A 21,861-nucleotide genomic window follows, 5' to 3' on the forward strand; every position below is an offset into this window, starting at 1 on the left:
CCTTCCCTCCACCGCTCCGGTTTTCCCTCTCGGGGCCGCTCCTTTTCAGTCGCTGTGCTCACCCCAGCCAGGACCGCAGGGGGATTGAGCGCGGGTCGAAGGTGATCGCGCGCGGCGGCGGCGGCAGGCGGGTGACGGCTCGCCATGGCCAAGCACCACCCGGACCTGATCTTCTGCCGCAAGCAGGCCGGCGTCGGTGAGTCCCGGCGGGCTTGCACCGCACCGCACCGCACCTCGCCTCACCTCACCTCACCTCACCTCGCACCCGCTGCGACTGCGGGGCCCAGGGAGGCGCGGGCCCGTGTGTGTGTCGTTAGCGGCCGTTAGGCCTTGGCGGGGAGGGCGCCCCTCCCCCTCCGCGGTTTTATTTCACTTTCATGTTGTGTTTTGCCATGTTTTGTGGGGTTTTCCGCCACAGTGGGATTGGGGGCGCTGTAAGGAGGCTGCTGCTCTCGGGGTCCGCTGCTCTGGGGTCACGCGCCTCCCTCAGTGGAGCTGAATGGCTTCAGGGCCTGGGGAACTGTAGGGTTCTGTTCCTCGGGTAGGGTAAAGGCAAGTGAGCTGGGTGCTGAACGCAAACAGATGTGGTTTTGGTGTGTTTCACTCCCGTTGTGTTGGTCATACCAGTGGAGCCAGGGGAAGGAGCTGAAGGCTTTAGCTCTGGGGGCATCTTTCTGTCTGCAAGATAACATTGTATTCCAGGTTATAGAATTGCAGGATAGTTTGGGTTGGAACAGACCCTAAAGCTCATCCAGTTCCAACCCCCTGCCATGGGCAGGGACACCTTCCACTAGAGCAGGTTGCTCCAACCCCCGTCCAACCTTTCCTTGAGCACTGCCAAGGATGGGGCAGCCACAGCTTCTCTGGGCAACCTGTGCCAGGGCCTCAGCACCCTCACAGGGAAGAATTTCTTCCTAACATCAAATCTAAATCTCCCCTCTGTCAGTTTAAAGCCATTACCCCTGTCCCTACAGACCCTTGAAAAAAGTCCCTCTCCAGCTTTCTTGCAGCCCCTTTAGGCACTGGAAGCTGCTGTAAGGTCTTCCCTGAGCTGTACTTGCACTTGTTATACTTGTTAACAGATAATGAACTTTTTTTCTTGTCAGAATTTGCTCTGATTAATCCCTTGACCCTCAAACTTAACTGAATCACTGTTTATTATTTGTGAGTGTGTATATCTGGTTGTTAGAACTTGATATTTATGACATTTATTAAAATGGCTAGTGTTGTTGTCAGTTTCCTATACAAGTGATAATACATCTGAGATAAATGTAACTACCTTCCTGTTCTGAAGAGAGGAAGGTATTTGGGCTGCCTTAAACCAAATAAATACTTGGTTAATTTATTTTTTCATCATTAAAAGCGGTGTAAAAGTTATGCCAAGATTCATGTATAGGATTTCCTTTGGTCAAGTACACTGGCTGTGTTTGAAATGGAATAATGAATGTAAATTTTCTTACTGTCAGTGGTTGTTATTATGCATTTACAATGCATCTAAACTTTGATCTTGGTAAATGTCTTCAGGAGGATATATATTGTTTTATCATAAAAATATTTGTACTTATGCTCAAACTGTTTCTGTGGTTTACGTTTTTCTTTTAAAGACTGTTCACTGCAGAAGATAATTATTTGACATTCAGGCTTACAGATACTTATGTTTTTTTCCTGCTTCTGCCTCAAATAATTTTTTGTTGTTCTTTTTCTTACAGCAATTGGAAGACTTTGTGAAAAATGTAAGTATAGCTTCTACATAGAGTTGATTGAGAACATGGTGGTGTGGTTAGAGCATCCAGTTTAGAATTGGGGATTTGGTTCCATTTTTGCTTTAACTACAAACTTGAGGTCACTCTTTGAAATGGGAACAGTTACTTGTGAATTGCAAGTGTAAATAAATGAATAATTACAAAGTTATCCTCTCAAATAGATTGTCAGGCAAATGCGTACTGTTCTAGAGAATATGCTGACAGGGTTTGCAGTAGCTGTGGCTACAGTGACTTCTTGATTGGTTCCTTGTAATCTGTAATATAAAATGATCAGCCTCATCATTTCAAAGCAGGGGGGAAAAACTGCATTTTTGGAATCTGACACCTGGGGAAAGGTTCCCTTCAGCATCTAGTATAAAAAGGGGGGCGGTGGGGAGGGAGGGCACACAACATCTAGAGTTAGAGCAGGAAACCCCTACCATATAGAGTATGAACTGTCATTAGATCCTTGTAGGGAAACAGAGGAAATAAGATGAATAGTTTGTGATTCAAAAATAGCATGGAAATAAGCAAAGTCTGAAGCACAAGACTGTTTACAGGAGCCCTTGGCAGTCTAACAGTTCCCATTGGTAGCAGTTGAGGGCTGCCATGCTGGAGATTTACGAGCAGGTTAGATGAGCTGTTTGTGGGAGTCAGGATTAGATGCCTTGGGAACTGGTAATAGGATATGAAGCCTTTCATCCCTAGGTCGGTGTTTTGGGTAAGGTCCAGCACAGCAGAGACTGTCAATGGCATCTGTATGATACGAGTACTTGAATTTCAGTTGATTCCTTGTGAGAAAGCAAGAGCTACTTTTGTGAAGTGGCTGTTTAGGCCGGTTTGCCCTTTCTTTGGCCTTCTCACAGATGAAGGATTAAAGGGACAATCTCTTACCTCATTGAAGATAGTAACCCCAGACTTTTGTTGATGTGGCACTGTAGGAGAAACGCTGCTGCTGTGTAGGTAAGGACATTAGTCCTGTCAGTCCAGCTTTTTGTTTTCTTCACAAGTGAAAAGTCAGGAAAAGTTCCAGAGTAAAAATCCAAGCAGGTTTTGGCTAATCACAGAAGTGTCTTTGAGTTCCTTCTCTGATTGTGAATGTATGAATGAATAAATGAAACCCTCACTTATTACAGGCTACTGGCCCTTGTTCCTCCTAACTCTGGGTGCAAATACAAAGTTGCACCCTGTGCAGGATAAACTCATGCAGTTCAGTTGCATTGTCTTTGAGTGTAGAGGCAAGTTCTTTACTCGGAAGCTTTTCCTCTTTGATAAGAGTGTGGAGAACAGGTCAGATTGTTCTATAACTGGCGGCTCTGCTGTATTTGCAGGTGATGGCAAATGTGTGATCTGTGACTCCTACGTGCGGCCCTGCACCCTGGTGCGCATATGTGACGAGTGTAACTACGGCTCCTACCAAGGGCGCTGTGTGATCTGCGGAGGACCAGGAGTGTCTGATGCCTACTACTGCAAGGAGTGCACCATCCAGGAAAAAGATGTACGTTGGCATTCTGTTTCCTGTTGAATCAGTTATGTCTTTATTTAGTAGCCATGCTTTCCTTAAGGGTCTTGGAGCTACTGAAATTAGTGTTGGACATCAGGTGCTTGGGTTCCACTACCAAAATTGGCACTGGTTTTCATTACTTCCTGCCTTTCTTCCCGTGTTGGTAGTTCCCCTGTTTGCAAAGCCTTTTGAGGTATTGGAATTCTCTTAATCCCAAAGGGTCTTTGACTGCTTTGCACTGCACACTCAAGGCTCGCTTCCTCCACGCACTGCTTGTTACCACTTTAAGTTGTTGTGTTACCAGATCTCTCAGCTTAGGTTTTATCAGGGTCAGAGATATTCCAGACACTGCAAACACACTGGTAGGAGTGGCTCCTCACTGGAAGTCCATTATCAGCCACTGACCAAAGGCACGTACAGTATCATAAGGCCTATGGAATTGCCACCTGCGTTTCCTTTCGGATAACAGCATAAAGATAGGCCTTAGTGTCTAGTGTCTGCATTTTATTACTTTTTTTGGATGGCCTGTTTTGAAGACATCTTTTTTTTTTTGCTAACATTTTTTGGTGTGATGATCCCTTATTTCTATTGTCAGTGCTATAATCTTTTTATAATCTCCTTGTGCTGAGACATTTAACATGCATTACTCTGCATGTTAAATGAGGCAGCTCTTTACCCACTTTAAAGTATTTGTTAATACCCAACACAAGTGCATGATGTGAAGAACTACAAATGAAGTGGTAGAAAGACTTTCGGGAAGAGCAAGAACATTTGCAATATCCCCAGAATATGGGCCTGATAGCTGTGAGAGTATGTTAAAGGTTGTTTGGCTTCTGGTTCTTCACAAATGCCATTCCCAGCATGCCTTAATGACTGGAGGACATGCTGAGAGAATGGATCGGATTGTTACAGGAACATTCTCAGCTCAGTGAGTTGCTGATTTAATTCTCTGCAGTACCTACCTTTTCTCTAGAGGCCTGCAGCTAAATTCAGGAAAGGGGTAGGTGCTCATTTGAGTTTAGTCATTGGATCTGACAGGACCATAATATTTCTTAGTATCAAGATAAGGATATTAAGACTGTGATAGTGGTGCTGCCTCCTACTTGAGAAATGCTGTGAGAAAGAGTAGTTTTGTTCACATGCCTTTGGAACCAAGGCATCTGGCTTGATAAGTCACGAGTAAAATAGGCTTGATTTTATTCCTACCATACTATTAATTTCAAACAAGTATTTTTCATAACCTAAACTCATTTGTAGCTTGCTGTGTCTGGTTCAGGTGTGACATAGCCAGCTACTCTGCAAGGGAGGATTGTAGAAAATGTAGAGGTGGAGGAGCAGGAGAATTTTGTCAGAACTGAAGAATTTGTGACAGCTGGGTGAAGGCTGCTGTGGGTGAAGGCAGTTGCTCTTTACCAGCAAACTCAAATGTTGGGGATTATTACAGATGTGAATTTGCAGATCTGAAGCTGGTTGGATGTGATTGGCTTGCAGGATTGAAAAGTGCTGGCACAGGTGTAGGGTGCCCAGAATGAGTAAAGTTAAGTGTGCTGCTGTCAGTTATGGTAGCTGGTGCTGATGTGAATAAGAAAAGCAGATGGACAGAGCCCTATACCTGAAGCTCTAACACGCCAAGGTTTCAGTCACATCACTGCCATCATCATCAGAGAAAGACTGGAAAAGATAGTGAAGCAAGAAAGCAAATACTAAAATGGAAGAAGGAGGTGGAATTCTGTTAGACACCAGGCAAAGGGCCTGGTTACCCTTGGTTCATTTGTTCTGGTGGAGGGAGGAATGGCGTATTGTTTTACCCCACTTCAATCTGTGGGTAAGGGCTTAAATCCTGCCTTGTTACCAAGGACAGCTGTGAGTTGTTTTCCTGGGGGCAGAAGCATGTTCATGTGGTGCCTCCTTAGGAGGAGGTGGAAGAATGAACAGAGCCCTGCAATAATACTGTCAAGATTGTCACAGACTCCCTGGGTTGTGGGAGGTAAGGCTTGGAAGAGTCCTACTCTTGAGGTTCAAAATCATATAAGCAGACAGTAGCTGGAGATGGTTTGTAGCAAGTGTATGGGGGAGGGATGATTTCCCCCCTCCTGTTATTTCTACCATGCAGTCCCTCCCCACTGGGTTGCATCTCCTGCACAGGAGCAGGGATTGGTGGGGCAGCTTGGGTGCAGTTTCTGTAGCATCTGACATCTGCCCAGAGGCTTTCTAAGTCTAGTGCACTCAGGCTTACACAACGGTCAAGGACACATGTTCCTCTGCCTTCTGGGCCCCCCCCACAGCCGCTGTTGCCAGCCACAGCATTTTGCCCCCAGGTGTTAAGTAGATATTGGGTTCACGTGGCCCATGGGCAAATGTTCCCTGGTACACCAAGAGGTGCATCTGCGATTTGTCTTTGCAGACACACCTCTGAGGTGGGTATCTCCCACTTTCCTTCTTGCTTTACACGTGCCTTTTCTCCCATAGTCCACTGAGATTCAGGTACAAAAACTTAATTCTGTGCAGCTGCTGTGAATAGTTGTCCTCTCCTGAGATGACCATACAGCCTCTGCAGCAATCAATCCAGGATGCAGGAAATCTGAGATTCATCTCTCCTGTCACAGCTGAGAGGTATCCCTAATCACGAGAATGGTTTGGTGACATCTAAAGCAACAAGATTCTTCTTGCCTAAGGAGGGGAAAGGTTATTCCTCTGGGCCCTATAAATCCTGCATATTCTCATTTAGAAAGAATAGTCTTGAGGCACTGAGCATTAAAATGCTGACGTTACTAGAGCTGTTCTCCATCTTCACCCTGGAGATGGAGAAATATAATGTCCTAGACTAACGTTAAAAAGGTGTCCACCCTCTTTTCTGTTCCACTACTCTCTTGCTGGTAGTAACCAGATTTGAAGGGCAGTTTTTCTGCACAGGTATTCAAAATGTATATTGAGGATAGAGTGAGGAGTATGGGAACAGAGAACCTACTAGAACTATGTAAGTGACGATTGATTGATTGTTGTGTTGACCCATCTCCTAACGTACATCCCCTTTTCTTCTTACAGAGAGATGGTTGCCCTAAGATCGTCAACCTGGGCAGTTCCAAGACAGATCTCTTCTACGAAAGGAAAAAGTATGGCTTCAAGAAGAGGTGATCCTATCTGTACATGGCTACACCTCATGTCAGGTTGGCAAGAGGGTCTTGGAACATCTCTGGACTTTACAAGTATTGAAAACCGGTTGATTATTTTTCTATAAAGCAGTACAAATTCAGTGGTGTACTTGGGGTTGGAGAAATAACAGACTGGGGGGGGACTGAAATCTGATCAGAACTGACTATCAGAACAAATGAGGATTACTATCTCTTGCCTTTTCAGAAGCTCTGCTATAAAAATCTTGGTGGGCAAGTATTTACACATGAAGACCAGCTCAGTAAAAAGCAAGTGCAGTCTGTGGCGTGGGGAAACATCTTGGGGTTGCTCTTACCGGGCCTCCTCTCAGTTGTTTGAAATCGCCCCATGCATCAGTTCTGAACAACAGGGCATCAAGCCCATGTGTCTGCTCCCCTCCAGTATATTTCCATGCTGCCCTGTTTTGAAAGGAACTTGCTTGTGGCTGGTGCTTTCCTAGGGAGAGCACAGCTGTTCCATGTTTGCTTTGACAGATTAATCCAAGGCTCTTTCTTGTAACCGTTTTTGTAGGATGCATACCAATAAAGCGTCTTCTTTTTGGTTCTATTTTTTGTACAACAAGGATTTCTCTCCAGTTCATTTTGTGCTTAGCCTCTCTGGAGCTTTCGGGGACACACAGGATTAACCCAGCTAGAACTGCACAATGGGTTATCTGGTTTGTGACAGTGTCTGCTTATGGCCACGTGATGTTGCTGCAAGGAGCTTCAGGGAATGGCTATTGCTTTTGTCTGCCTGTGATCCTGACCGCTGATCATTTTGTCGCGTAGCGTGAGGATCGCTGAGCTTGTAACCCTTATCCGAGCTAATACGGCTGTGGATGTTGTTTCACCATGCAAACATCCAATCCCTTTCTAAAACCTAACTAAGCTATTTGACTCACTATACTGTTCTTGTGAATAAGTTAAAGCCTTCCCAGCTGTAACTGGAAACCAACTATTGTGTTCTAGGCTATGTGTGCTGGAAACCAGAGGCTGCTTGTTTGTCAAATACCATTACAGTCTAAAAGCAGTCTGTTGGCTCAGCAGAGACCTGGGAACTGGTGCTTTTATGCAGAGGAAGAACTGAGTTCCCTACTAGTGTGCGCACTCCTCAGGTGTTTAAATCAAGGCCCAAGCTCTGTCGCTGTTAAAGCCTTCACAGTCTAAGCCAAGCCTGTGGTACAGTAACGAGATTCTCTTTGTGCAGTCTTGGGGGGCAGAGCCTGTTCTGTACTCCCTCCACGATTTCAGTTGTTCCCGAGGCTAGTACCAATTCCTCTAACTCCTTGTGGTTTAAATGCCTCTTCTACCTGCTCCAGCCATTTGGGTGTTTTGGGTAGGATTGAAAACAAGGAGATAGGTTGTGATCATCCTTCCTTTAAAAGTCATTTCTTCCTGTTGCAGTTAGCTCTAGCTATGACTGGTCCTACAGCTATCACAGCTGCTCCTCTCTATCCCCTCTGCCCCAGCTATTAATTCTCTCAGGTTTCCCTTCAAAGGTTTTTGCAGTGCTGAGAGTATCTCTATGTCCTCTTCCCTGCACCATGGTTCTCTTACACAACCTCTGGTTAATTTTTACCAACACGGATGCCATTTGCCAAGATGTTCAGAGCAAACTGGTTCTTTGGTTCCAGAAAACCCTCTCTCTCAAAGCAGTTCAACCTGACTAAGCAGCTGCCTGGAACATTATCACTTCAACCAGAGTTTATCACTTGCTCTCACTCAGGCCACCCAAGTTATCACTCTATGAATGCAGAAGTTTTTACATAGTTTTTTCTTTCCCTGAAGTTTCTAAGGTAACAAAAGTTGTTCAGTGAAAGTAGAGAAGAGAAGAAAAAGAGGTTGAATTATTTCTTTTGTCTTGGAATTACTGCCCCTGGGACAGAGACCCCTAGAAGATCCAATTTTAGAGCAGCCCTTGTTCCCGATCATTCAGCGGGATCAGCTTGGCAGGAGTTCCTATAGAGATAGAAGTGTCTCCATCCCTTCCCCCACCCCCAAAAATGGCTGAGCTGTACTTACTTTCTTGGCACTTCGGGTGCCCTCGCTCTGGCTGCTGGGTATATCGGGCTGCATTCTGGCAGCTGTGAGAGTTAAGCTGCCATTTCTAGTTGTTCTGAGTCACTGGGCAGGTGGAGAAAGGGAGGGATAGGCTTTTTCCCCTTTGCCTTGTTTGCTCAGACAGCTCTGGGGACAACGCCAAATGCTACTGGGGCTGGATCAGGTCAGTGCCACTGCCTTTCTGGTACTTTCAAGAGCATGGACGGGACATTGCCCTGAAGCTGCTAATTCAGACAAGGGTAATGGATACAGTTGGGTAACACAGAAGAACTCAGCCTTGCTTGCATGGTAATGATTTCTGTTCACCAGCAAATAAAACCCAGGCAGGGCCCCTAGAAAAGTGTGGTATTTTTTTACCTAAACAGATTTTAAAGTACTTGTCCAGTAGAAGGAGATTTCCTGGCAGCAATGGCGACCAGAGCATATGTTTAAAGGGTTTGGAAATGAGACGAGAGGTGTCCTGCTACTGTGTGCCTGCCACCCTCCGGGAGTACTACATCAGCCCTTGGAGTCCTAAGCCACCCAGTTCAGGGGCTCCCTGGCTGCCATGGGCAGGGGAGGGTGGGAGTGACACCACCCTGCAGCAGCTGAACACCTGTGATGCTGCTTGCAGATCCTAACTGCATGGAGCTAAAGGTCTCTTCCTGCTGTTAACTTTTCTAGGTAGGGTTAATGGCTTTTTTTTTAATCAAAAGTTTGCTATGTAATAAGTAAAAAAAAAAAAATCTTTTATTTTGTGTGTTTACACTGGGGGAACGATGACATAAAACCTCTTGCCTATAAAGTAATTGGCCTCTCTGTTACCAGTACTAACAAAGCATCACTGCATTCTGAAACATAGATGTTCCCTGTTAGATGCCTCTTCAGGACACTTATCAGACACAGCTACAACTGAGCTCAGCAAATAGCTCTGTAACACACCTTTCAATCACGTAGACCTTGTATTGACAAAGCCTTTGAGCCCCAGGTGTCACCCTGGGGTAGGCAAAGGCCTGGAGTCTGCCTGTGAGCAGGACAAAATCCTCCTGAAGCCTTAACCTGCACGGGAGCTGTTATTTTCTCATTAGAGGCTTCAGCTGGAGAGGTTGTTTGCCTCGTTCAATAGCAGGAAAGAATTTTTCATTTCCTTGAGGCCGTCACGTGAATTGACTGTAAAGAGGATTCAGGATACAACAGCACTTAATTACACCCACCAATAACCCGACTGCCCTTCCTGGGCATTAAAGAGCTCCATCCCAGCGGTTCCCTCCCTCCCTCCCTCCCCACACAGCACACATGATCCAGGAGCTTTGCTTTGACGTAACAACCAAATGGCCAGGAATGCGTGAGCTGGTCCAGTGACAGAATTCCTCTGCCTGCATGTGTACAGGGTAATGACAGGAGCCCGATCAAGGCACAGGCATTTTAAAGAGCCCTAATGTGTACCACCCTCTTAGTAACACCTTATTAAAATGACAATAGAATTTTAGAAATGTAATTGCCCTTCTCCCCCCCCTTAATGATGCTAAAAATAGCACAGTCATTTTAATTTCCCCATCTCTGACTGGCAGCTTAATTTTGTTTCCAGCAAAGCAAGGGAGAATTAAGAACAAAAAAATAGTGTTCTTTTGTAACCAAATTCCTTTTGAAACTAGGAGTGATGATGGAAAGGGTCCGCTGCTCCTAATAACTCATAAATTTTCCTCTTCTGTTTCTCCCCCTTCTTTTGCAGAAAAAAAAACAACCCTGAATTTCAGAAGTTCTTGAAATTATTTTTTTTTCTTGACTCAGTTTTTTTTCTCAACTTGGTGGGAAAATGAGCAAGGACAGCTCCTGCAGCACTGGGAAGGAGAGCATTAACAGATTTCTTGGAGACGGACATGAGGCATAAAGGACATGTAGTGAGTGGACAAGGGGGAATGGCTTTAACCTGCCAGAGGGGAGATTTAGATGAGATATTAGGGAGAAGTTCTTCCCTGTGATGGTGGTGAGGCACTGGCACAGGCTGCCCAGAGAAGCCGTGGCTGCCCCATCCCTGGCAGTGTTCAAGGCCAGGTTGGACAGGGTTTGAAGCAACGTGGAAGGTGTCCCTGCCCATGGCAGGGGGTTGAAACTGGATGAGCTTTAAGGTCCCTTCCTACCCAAACCAGTCTGGGATTCTTAATGCATGATGTTGATCGCTTCAAAAGCAGTCCTTGAGGTAAACGGTTCCTGAGAGAGGGAAGGAAGGAGAAAGAAAGGACAAACCAAACCTGGAAAGCTGTGGGGGATCTGCGTGGAAATGGGGCAAGAGAGGAACTTAGTATTTTTGCACTTGGAAGGGGTGGTTGCTGTGTTAATTACTTAACCAGAGAGTCACAGAGCAACTCAGGAAGCAGCTGTGATCTTTGTCCCTTTTGAAAATGGGCAATAAATTAAACATTCAAATGTAACTGTTATTGAGAAGATACAATTCCAAGCTGCAATGGGACTCATGATAGGATTTTTCTCGGGAGTTCTTCAGAACCAAGACAACGAGAACACTTCATTGCTGCCCCTGGGACTGTTTCAGCTCTCTAGTCACCAAGGCTGACTCTCCATTCTTGCTCTGCTTGTGTCAGCTCCAAGGACGATGCCAAACGTGTGGCAGGAGAGCTAGAAGGGCTGTCCCTGGTGTCCCTCTGACTTGTTTATAGCCTCAGTCGGATCAAAAGCCACCTCACATGTGGACAGCCAGCGGGCCCTTTGCAAGTGGCGTCTGCCCAACCCGGTGGCCTTGGGCCCTAAAATAAAGAGCCAGGCGAGTGACCCGCCTGCCAGCCGGGAGGCCGGGGCTCAGCCGCGGGGTGCAGGTGCTCATCATTCTCCCTGACCCGGGCAGCCCCGGCGGTAGTCGTCCCCGTGGCCGTCCTTCCACAGAGCAGCACGCAGCGCCCGCCGTGCACCAGCTGCAGCGGCTCTGCTTGCCCCGGCATGGCGGGGCCCCGAGCACCCCGCGGTGCGGGATGTGGACAACGGAGACCGGTCAGGCCACGGCGTCCTCAGTGACTACAGTCCCCGGCAGCCGCCGCGCCGCGCCTGGCACCGCCTACCCCGCGCACACCCCCTTTGGCTCACTGGCTGAGGCAGTGCACCAATCCGAAGGCGCCGCCGGGTCCGGCCAGCCAATGGGAAGGCTGTTGCTAACACGCCGCAGTTATTTTTAGTACGGCCGCCGCTCTCGCACCTTGCGGATCCCCCGTCTCCGTAAGGGACGGGCCGGCCAGGCCCTCCTGCACTGAAGGCGGAAGCGCACGGATGTGCGGCGACAAGTAGTGCGCGGGTTGTGTGCCGAGGGGTGGGAAGCGCGGGGCCGTGGGGGCGGCTGTGCCTGCTGCTGTCCTCCCTGCGGTGACTTGGGCGGCCCTTGCTGCGCCTTGCCCCGTTGTCCCCTGAGGAGATGGGGCGGCTGTACCTTCCCTCCTGCCGTGTCACGGGGCCGGCGCTCCCGAGGGAACGGCCGTAGGGAAAAGAGCTGGAGTTACCGATTCTCCTCGCCTCGGCGCTCTACCGCCTGCATCAGTAGCGGGGCTGGGGGTTCCAGCGCAGGAGTGCTTGAACTCTTGGCTAGAGCTGTCCAGCGAGCGAGTTTGTCCCTTTGGAAGCCGCACTTCCCCAGGGTCCCCCCTCACCCGGGCGGCTTGTCAGCACCAGTGTGTCCGACCTCGCTGCCAAGCACCCGAGGAAAACGCGTGCCGGTCCCTTCCCTCCCCACTCCCGCTCCATCACCTCGCCATGCCCCCCCACCGCCTCAGGCTAGGCCGCTTGGAGAAGTCCTGAGGTCAACCCTCATCCCCACTAAAGCCATTGCCCCTTTCCCCTGTGCCGGCAGCGCTGAGCGACCAGGGGAGCGCATCGCCACCCCCCCCATCCCGTCCCCGGGGTTCTGCGTGCGGCGAGGGGAGGGGGAAGTAGTCCCAGTCCGCCCTCCGCGACCGCATCACACTGGGCGGGAGCGCGGATCCCTGCGCGGGGTTGCTAAGGGTGAAAGTTTGCCGTGAGTTGGCTCACTTGAGGCTAGGGTGCGGGCGGCTCTGGGCCGGCGGGCGGTGACAGGAGGGGCGACAGACGAGGAGAGGCGGCAACACCGGCACCCGCACCCCACCCCGGGCGTTCCGCACTACCGCCGGCCCTACCGCAGACCCCGGTCCCGCCCCGCGGAGGAGCCGTACCGCCGGGGAGAAGTCGAGGGAGGGGACGGGACGGGGCAGAGACCCGCACACACCGCCCGGGCTCCACCGCCAGCTCCCACGGCCTCGACAGCCGCCGGCCCTGGAGCCGAGGACGAAGTAAGTGGAGCCGGCGGAGCTTCCTTCCCTTTCTCCCCACCCCCTTCTCGGGACGGGTCTCCCCTAGCGCCTGTGCTCTTTGTGGGCTCTGAGGGGGCGATGAGCCTGGCATGGGGGGGGTGGGTGTAATTTATTCGGCCGTGGACCTACCATGCGGCTGCCGGTTCTTGGGGGGATTGATGGGCTTCAAGGGTGGGGTGGGGGGTGAAAGTCAGCGGGTCGGCGGCGCTTTGCGATGCCCTGGTTCACCATTTTCTGTCTGATGAGGGGACGGGGCGGGCGACTTAGCACCAAGAAGGACAGGCTGGGCCCGAGGGCGGCGGCGGCCACTCTGCGCTGCCGGGGTAAAGTGGGATGTCGGCGGGGTGTCTTCCTTCACGCATGGCGGATCCAGCCCCCGCGGGCTCTTCTGGGGGCAATGGTGAGGGGGAAACCCAGAGACAACAAAGACGCTGCTGGGGCTGGGCTGGGCTGCACCCCCTGGTCCCGCCGGCCTCGGGGGCCGCAGTGGTGCCCCGCCGGGTGCGTGGGGTCAGGCGCTCGCCCTCCCGGGGGGCATTCCCCGTTCCGTCGAAGGGCTCTTATGGGGGACCGTGTTTGCTACCCACTGGGGGGACGGAGACACGCACCCGGGTGGGGGAGGATGCGGGTCTTGTGGCCTCCCGGTCTCTGTCCCGCAGCCATGGGGCAGGGACGCGCCCCCCCATCCCTATCCCTGCCGAGAGGGAGGGGAGGGGAGGGGAAGGGAAGAGGGGGCGGCTGCCCGGCGGTGCCGGGCCGCGGGGCGTGTTCCCCGCCGTGGGCAGCGCCGGGGCCGGCCGCCAGCGCGCATGTGCCGTGGAAAATTTTGTGTGCTGCCCCGGCGAGCGGAGCGCCGAGCCGGGCTGGCCGCGGGGCGCCACGGGAGCTGTAGTCCCCAGAGAAGTAGGTCGCGGGGCAGGGAGGGGGGACGAGGACTACAAGTCCCAGCGTGCACCGCGGCTGTTGGTGGGGTGGTTGGTGAGGAAGGGGGTGAGATCTGTCCAGCCGGGTCAGCGGGTATTGGCCGCTCTGCCGGGCAGGGCTCGGCCGGCTGCGGGCAGCTCGCCTCGAGTGTGGGGAGCCCCTCTGCCGCCCGTGAGGGTGTATGGGGGAGGAGGGGCACGGAGGGCGAGGTTGGCAGGGGGTCCCTTATTCGGCCGGCTGGCTGTGGGAGCACAGGTCGTGGTGGCAGCCGCCTTGTACAGTCACTGGAGCAGGGCTGGTGGGGTGAGGCAGCAGCAGGAGCCGGTTCCCGAGGGCCAGGCGTGCTCAGGAGCTTGGAGGGATACTCACAAGGTCACCCGCCGTGTTTGCGTAGGGAGTAGGAGAGAGCATGGTGCCCGTGTTTGTTGTCCCCTGATGCAAGTGGTCATCGGGCCTCTGTCCTCCAGCACATCGGTGTGCTGAAAACCAGGGGCTCTGAGCGTGTTCCCTGTGCAGAACAGAGGAGCGGCCCTTTGTTCCCTGCCTGCACCTAGGTATTCTGCTTATGGCACCATCAGCCTTTGCTTTGGCAATGCTGGCAACGTGGGCAAGCCTCTCCTTATGGGAAACTTGTCATATTCCCTTCTACAATTGATGTTGTTTCATGTCTTGGAGCCATGCAGCATCGTCTAGTTTTAATTATTTTATTACTATGTTATCACATTTTAGTGCAGTAGCAAGAGATTGTGGGGGGCCTGCTGGAGCACATCTGACTGTCAGCAACCTGAAGAGTCAGTGGAATCTCTGAATCTTCAAGCCTTCTGCTGCGAATATCAGCTATATGCAGCTACCTTGGCAGCTGTTGGTATTATCAGGCTAATCAACTCATGGTTTTCATAGCCAAAGTACAGAGTATTCCCCTTTTAGGAAGGGGGAGTACCTCTTTAAAGAGAAGAGAAAAGGGAGGCAGTGATTTATAATTGTGTCTCCTTGCTGTCTTCTGAAGAGCGTTGATGGGGATGTGGGCAACGTGAATGCCTCAGAGTATATTGAGGCATTCGTGTTGCAAATAGGGTGGTAGTAAATTTTGGCCTTTGCTCCTTTCCCAATCTGTAATTTCTGATTTCTTAATAGATTTTTGGATATGGATTAGAATTTACCACATGAGATTAAAAGATTTACAAACTGTCTGTTCTCTTCCTGCTTACTTTGCTGAGATTCCAAAGTGTCCTCTCCCTTGGATGCCTCAAAGCCAAAGGGTTGAGAAGGCTCCATGTAATCTGCTCTTGGGTAGCGTGGGCTGTATAAGCTCTTGTTATAACATTTACATGTGCTCTGCCGGGGGGTTGCTTTGTGCTGTTTTCTCTGGAAAAGGCTCTGTCTCTGTGCTGAGAAGCTTCTGAAAATGGCTTCTCCTTGTTGTTCTCTGGAACGCTCCAGTTGCTTATTTCTTTGGTGTGCATCTGTTCTTAGTAGAAATCGGTCAGGTCTCAGTGACCTACCAAAAGTTGACACACTACAATAATTCCTTAAAGCAGGTTTGAAAGGCAAGACTTCTTTCCATCTTTTTCATCCCTTCATTCCTGTGTTTTTTCATGTTGCTGAGTCAAACCCAGAGGGGATTCCTTCTAGAACTGACCTCCTTGCTGGCAGACTTGAGGTGCGGTATCTGTTTCTGGTCACCATCATCCTAAAGCCAAACCTCTTTGACCTCGGACTAATACAGAAAAAGCACAAAATCCACACCCCTTGTTTTTTGTAATAAAGCCTAAAAAATGCTTGAAGGTTGCTTTCAAATCCATCGAATGCTTCTTGTCCACTAAACTAGACCAAGCAAACTAGTCTGGTCAGTTTGTTCTTACTCCTGACTTAGGCAAGCGTGAATACCTTGTTGTGCTGCTGGGATTCTCAGCTCCTCCGGAGAATGCTGACACTGTATGTTTGTACTCCATCCCCACCCCCAAATAATTGGTACATGGCGTAAACCCTGGCTTGAGAGCTTTGTGAGAGCATTCCCCAAAACCCATTTTAGGAAGACGGTTGAATACAACATGTCTGTCTGAGCAAGGTGAGGGCAGCTGAAGAGACAGAGCGGCCTCTGACTAAGCTGCCAATTAAAAACTGGATATTCTGCTTCCCCCTGGAGAGGGGTGGAGGTTGCTGGAAGTGTGCTTCCTCTTAAAATATCTGTGGGATTTGTTTTCTTGGGATGGGTGACAGCACGTGGTGCTGACCTACCCGGGGCTTTCATTTTGTACCCAGGCAGACATTGTTTGCAAATATGTGTGTAATGGGAGAGTTGAGTGTTGTGGTTTTGCGCTGGGTTTTTGTGGCCTCTCTCCATTTCAGAGACTTCCTCACAAGGATGGAAGGAGGATTACTTCAGTCTTTGGCAAGCAATTTCAATTTTTATTAAGCAGGTACCTGATCCTGGCAGAGCTTAGCTTCCCTCTGCGCAGGGATAAGCGATGTGAACTGTGTCAGACAGGCTGTTGGTATGCGGGTTTTGTGACCCCATGCACGTTTCCTGTCCCACTCTTTCCCCCCACAACTGAATTAAATTGGGGTTTTAGGCTTGTATCTCGGCAGAGAGCCTCCACTGAGTACGCTTCATAGGATCTGTGCCTGCCAGTCAAGGGGATAGTAAACATGGGCTGGCAGCTGGTGCCTCAGCACCCTCCCTCGCTCCTTCTCATCCCTTCTATGCCAGCACCCAGCATGACCACCCGGCCTCCAGGAGGAGAGGCTGGTTCTGCTGTCCTGAGCACAAGTGGGGGTCTCTGCACAAACCACTGAGCGAGTCACAAGGCTGCTGGGGTGGTGTGCTTGTGTTCCGGAGAGGCTGGTGCAGGGAAGCCGTGCTGGAAGCAACTGGGTGCCAGCGCAGGGAGAGGTGCGTTAGATGTGCTGAAATAGCTCTGCCAGGGCAGGCAGTTGGCCTGCTGGGTTTCAGCAGTGGGATGTGGCAGTGAGGTGAGTATGATGTGTGTACCTGTGTAGCTACACCCTTATTTCTCTTGTAGAGGAGCAGGGAGGCTCCTCCCTAGCAGCAGCTCTCTGTTTGGAGGGCCAGTAGATTTGGGGTGAATCTCCTGGAGAGCATCACTGCTCTTCAGCATGTGTGGGAACTGCCCATTCTGCTTCTGTTAACGACAAAGTGAAGCTGTTCATCTCGACAGGTGACGAGTTGTTGTGCTCTCCCATCTTCATCTGTCCTTTTCTCTTTCCCTAGGTCTGTTTGGAGCCACATCTTGTCTATGTGTGTGTCACTTTGTCTCTTTTAATACACTGCCCTGAATTGCTTGCTGCGAAGGGAGTATGCATCTGGAGATCAAAGTTGCTCTTAACTTCATCATCTCATACCTGTACAACAAGCTTCCTCGGAGGCGGGCAGACCTGTTTGGTGAGGAGCTAGAGCGCCTGCTGAAGAAGAAATATGAGGGTCACTGGTACCCAGAGAAGCCTCTGAAGGGATCTGGCTATCGCTGCATTCACATCGGGGAGACGGTAGATCCAGTGGTGGAGCTGGCAGCCAAGCGGAGCGGGCTGGCTGTGGAGGATGTACGTGCCAATGTGCCAGAAGAGCTGAGCGTCTGGATCGATCCTTTTGAAGTTTCCTACCAGATAGGTGAGAAGGGCTCTGTTAAGGTCCTTTACCTGGATGACAGTGAGGGCTGCAGCGCCATGGAGCTGGACAAGGAAATCAAGAGCAGCTTCAACCCTGACGCCCAGGTATTTGTCCCCATCGGCAGCCAGGATAACTCTCTGTCCAACTCTCCATCCCCCTCCTTCGGCCAGTCGCCCAGCCCCACCTTCATCCCTCGCTCTGCCCAGCCCATCACTTTCACCACTGCCACCTTTGCTGCCACAAAGTTCGGCTCCACCAAGATGAAGAAGGGTGGAGGAGCCGGAGGAGGGGGTGGCGGAGCAGGCGCTGGGCAGCAGCCAAGGATGGTCAGGTCTCCCACCACCAACCTGCTGAAGCACAAGGGTCTCTCCCTGTCTATGCACTCTCTGAACTTCATCGGCAGCACCGGGAGCCAAGCCCCACAGTCGCAGCTCTCCCCCAACGCCAAGGAGTTCGTGTACAGCGGCGGGTCACCGGCAGCCAGCAGCCTCTTCTTCGATGGTGTTGCCAGCGAGAGCCAGGCCAGCAGCATCCCGCCGGCATCGCAGTTCAACACTGGCACGGGTGGTACCTTTGATATGGCTCAGGTCTTCGGTGGCAGCACCAACAGCCTCTTCTTGGAGAAGTCTCCCTTCGTGGAAGGACTCAGCTACAACCTGAATGCCATGCAGTATCCCAGCCAGTCATTCCAGCCTGTCGTCTTGGCCAACTGAACACAAGGAAAGAGAGTATCTTGGGGCAGGGAGGGAGGGGGGAGAAACGAGAACAAAACAAACAAGAGGGAGAGAAAAAGAAAATTAGAAATACACAGAAAATATTCAAATCTTATAAATATAGCTTCTTGGGAAAAGAAAGAGCCCAGTGTTGTTGCGCTGTGCTGGCAACGCTCCTGAAGCACTGACTTGTTTTTTAACTCAGTCCCTATGCTTTTTTCCTACTCACTTTTTTACTCTTTAAATGAGCCTTGGGATTTTTTTTGGTTCATGTTTCCCCTTCCCCCAGCCCAGGACCGGTGCAACCATAGGTCATGATACTGCTGATTCCCTGCACCATCCCCCAGCGCTGGACACAGGGTCCTTCCACCTGGGTGTAGGGATGTCTTCCTTGTACCACCTCGCTGGAGGCTGGAGGAGGGATGAGGAGAGGATGAGTCAGTGGAGATACACACGCTCCTGTTGCGTGCTAGCCAGAAATGGGTGGGTGAGCTTGCTTGTTCTGTTACGGGTCTGCGTGTAGACTGGAGAGGATCTACTGTGCCCATGGGCGTAGACCACTGTGCTGTTTGTTGCTCAGCCCAGGCTGGCATCAGCTGCTCTGTGTGCTGCGAAGCACTTACTACTCTCCTTGACCACCTCCCAGCACGTAGCAGGGAGGGCAGAGCAGAGCGTTACTGTGAAATGGCTTCTTCCTGCTCCCTTCCTCACCTGCCCTTCCAGCTGTGGCTGCAGGAGGATAGCCTTGAACTGAGTGGCTGTTATTGTCCCCTTCTGAGTGAGGGGGCCTTGCTGTGCCCCCTCAGGGCTTGCCAGGCAGTCTGGGCTGGGTCTGAGTTCTCATTCCCTGCTGTGAATTCATCATCTTGTCTCAAAGAGGGGATTCCTTCCTTTTTCTTTAGCAAGGCAGCACAACTTCAGAGGAAGAAGAAGGGCTGTGTTGTCAAAGCTGCTCTCTTGAGTGGTAGCATAAGGGTTTATGCTTTCAGTGAGATACCCACCTGACTAAATCCCCTCCCCTCCTCTGGAGAAGTGGGAAGAGGCAGCTGATCCAGCATAGAGGGGAAGCACCTAGCCCAAACTCACCATTGCAGCCAGATCACATCAGTGCAGATGGCAGTGGACTTAGAGCAGAGCCAGGTGCTTCAAAGGTGAGCAGTCATCCTGCTAGGTCAGTGTACGGTGCCTCCCTGCCACAGGGCCAGGATCCAGGAATGCTCCTGCAGCTTTCCCCAGGGTGATGTGCTGCAGCTGAGCCACAGTGGCTTTACAGCTAGGTTGTGTCTGTGTCAGGGACTAAGAAAGCCACCTTCACAGGGAGCTGAAGGAGGGAGGGCTGCTGCTTTCACCGCAGGGTGGAGGCTCTCTAGGTGGGAAGAAGGCCGCCTTGGAGGCTGTTGTGTTAGTATGGAAGTGTGCAGAGAGATGGAGATGATGAGACTCCAGTTTTTGAAGTTCTCACTTTAAAAGAAAAATAAGCTGCTTTGTTTTTTTGTTGCTGCCTCCCAAACTTGAGGTTTGGTTTTCTTTCGGTGATGTCTCTGGAGCACACACTGAAGCCCACTTCTGTATTTGTCAAACCTGTGTGCTCTTTCAAGACATCCCTGTTTCAGGGGAGGTGGGCTTGAACCCGGGCTTCTGCTCCTTCCCCTCAAGCTGAGACAAAGGCGCTTCAGCCCTCTTGTAGTTAACGCTGCCAGTGAGCCCCAGGGAGGCCTCCACTGCCCAGAGCTCTGCAGGGACAGTTCCCAGCACCCTGCCCCTCACTGGGTACTGGGGGCTGCACGGTCCCTGCCTCTCTTCCCGAGCAGACTACTTGCCATGGAGCTATGACCAACACGTAGGTGGGCAGGGAGCGTGGCTTCCCAAAACCAGCCTCTGCGGGCTTCCACATCAGGCCACTTTGCTGAGGAATGGCCGAGCAGTTGGGTTTCCCTTTTGTTTCCTTGTGTTTTTTGACCCCCCCCGCACTGATGGACATCACCACTGCTACTGCATCCTCCTCCCGCTGTCCCCGCATCCGGACAGCGCGCTCTCCTCCAGCAGAGGAGGAGAAAGGAGGAAGGAAAGGTTGGGATAACCCCCCCGCCCCAGCTCTGTCCACCTGCTTATGTGTGTGAAGCTTTGATGCTGCTTTGCCCTGCCACACGTATTCTACCTGCTTGAAAACACAGTGGTGTGAGTGAGGGGAAGGAGGGAGGAAGAAGAGGAGGGACCAACCTCTTTGTATCTTAAAAGGAGAAAGTGCTTCAGAAGTGTTCCTCCAGCGTCAGGCAGCGATGGAAACTTAACGGCCTTTGCGGGTCTTTTCTAGTCTTGGATGTAGGCGTTCAGCTTCAAGTTTATTTTTTAAAAACCTGCACTAATTTCCCTGGTTTCTTAGGAAGAGAAGAGAGGAAACAAAAATTCTTTTTTTTTTTTTTTTTTTTAACTTTTATTTTTTATGGGTTTGTGTTCTTTTTTTTTTTTGTTGCTGTTTGTATGGAATAATTTGCTACATTTGTAAAATGTCAGAGGTATATATAATATATGTATATTTCTAACGTAAGAAAAAAACTGTAATTTTTTTCTTTTCAAGATTTTTTCTTAAAAAGAGGAGAGAAAAAAAAAATATTTTTTCAGGAAAAAAACTTTAAAAAAAAAAAGAAGCGGTGAAGATTCCTTTCTCCCCGCTCCCACAGCCTCCCTCCTCTCCCTCCCGCCCTCTCCAAGGAGTGAATCCACAGTTGCCTTGCGGGAGAGGAGGAGTGGAAGAGGCCAGAAGTCTGTTTCTGTGTGTGCTCTGCTTTGGGGGATCTGTTCCCCGAAGGGGGCTGCTGCGAGGGGGCACCCAGGGGGTTGCTGTCTTTTGGGTTTTATTTTTCTCTTTATTTTATTTTTATTCTTTTCTTTAGAAGGAGGAATACAATCAGAGTTTTGTATTCAGAATGTTGTGCAATATTTTGGAAGGGGACATTGGTGTGTCTAGAGATTTAGTTAAAAACAACAAAACAGAAAAAAAAACACACAAAAAAAAAAAAGGTTGATCAAATCTGTACAGTTTCTATTGTTCCAGATTTTTTTAAGTTTGTATTAAAAGCATGGTATAATAAATGCTTGTTTTGTGGTGTGTGTGCTTGGCGGGCAGGGAACACTTCTGCTCCGTGCTGCCCTTGGGTGGGGTGCTGCTTGGTGCAGGCAGGGTGAGTGATGGAGGTCAGGAATAGCCTGGTGATGGCCAGGCTTGTGCAAGACCCCGAGGGCAGCTGCCAGGAATAGCAGCGGTGTCTGTGTGCCTGGTCCTGCCGTGATTCAGCTCCTTGGGCAGGGGTGGCTGGGGTTCAGCTGGTCGCTGCACAGGGCAGCTGAAGCCTTTCTCAGCGATGGTTTCTGCAGAGGGGCTGCTGGTTGTGGCATCTCTCTCCTCTGCAAAACAGTTTGGGGTTTATCTGGGGAGGCTTAGGAAGCAGAGAAAGCCTGAAGGTGTGTGTGCAGGCCATATGCTCCCTGCTGTGTATGCCTGTCGCTGGAGATATGGTGACTCCTCGTAGCAGAGCGGGCTTGAAGTTGGACAGGAGAATTAAGCAGTGATGATGCAGCTGTGATCATGTTCCTCTTTCTCACCTCATTGCTTACCTGTAGTTGTAATTTCTGGCAGAGGGCACTTCTCCATGGTGACAGGAGGGGACATGGCCCTTCTGTGCTGAGGAGGATGCTGAAGTGCCCCATGGCTGTGGGACCCAGCTGCTCCCGCTCCAAGGGGGCCTTGTGGCTCTGGATGTACTTGAGGCAACCAAACGTGGGGCCAGTACCCGTGAGCAGCTCACACCAGCATCCTCACCTGTGCCCTCTCA

General features: G+C 50.6%; 2 protein-coding genes across 3 annotated transcripts; both read left to right on the forward strand.

The window, feature by feature from the left end:
* The first annotated feature begins 85 nt into the window (after positions 1-85).
* PHF5A (PHD finger protein 5A) lies at positions 86-6,963 on the forward strand. Its single transcript, XM_061363069.1, has 4 exons — positions 86-196; positions 1,710-1,733; positions 3,074-3,240; positions 6,292-6,963. The coding sequence occupies exons 1-4, from the start codon at positions 145-147 to the stop codon at positions 6,379-6,381; spliced, it is 333 nt and encodes a 110-aa protein (XP_061219053.1). The 5' UTR covers positions 86-144; the 3' UTR covers positions 6,382-6,963.
* A 5,412-nt stretch (positions 6,964-12,375) lies between these two features.
* TOB2 (transducer of ERBB2, 2) lies at positions 12,376-20,444 on the forward strand. 2 transcript variants are annotated; one of them, XM_061363080.1, is made up of 2 exons: positions 12,376-12,742; positions 16,920-20,444. In XM_061363080.1, exon 2 carries the CDS (start codon positions 17,006-17,008, stop codon positions 18,026-18,028), a length of 1,023 nt encoding a protein of 340 aa, XP_061219064.1. In that variant the 5' UTR covers positions 12,376-12,742; positions 16,920-17,005; the 3' UTR covers positions 18,029-20,444. The 2 variants fall into 2 exon arrangements, with proteins under 2 accessions (XP_061219064.1, XP_061219073.1); XM_061363089.1 differs by lacking the exon at positions 12,376-12,742 and adding an exon at positions 13,470-13,666.
* The last annotated feature ends 1,417 nt before the right edge of the window (positions 20,445-21,861 follow it).

This window comes from Neopsephotus bourkii, unplaced genomic scaffold (assembly GCF_033783945.1).
Source record: "Neopsephotus bourkii isolate Nb327-2 ecotype Australia unplaced genomic scaffold, CSIRO-AGI_Nbou_v1 NB_107, whole genome shotgun sequence".
Taxonomy (NCBI): domain Eukaryota; kingdom Metazoa; phylum Chordata; class Aves; order Psittaciformes; family Psittacidae; genus Neopsephotus; species Neopsephotus bourkii.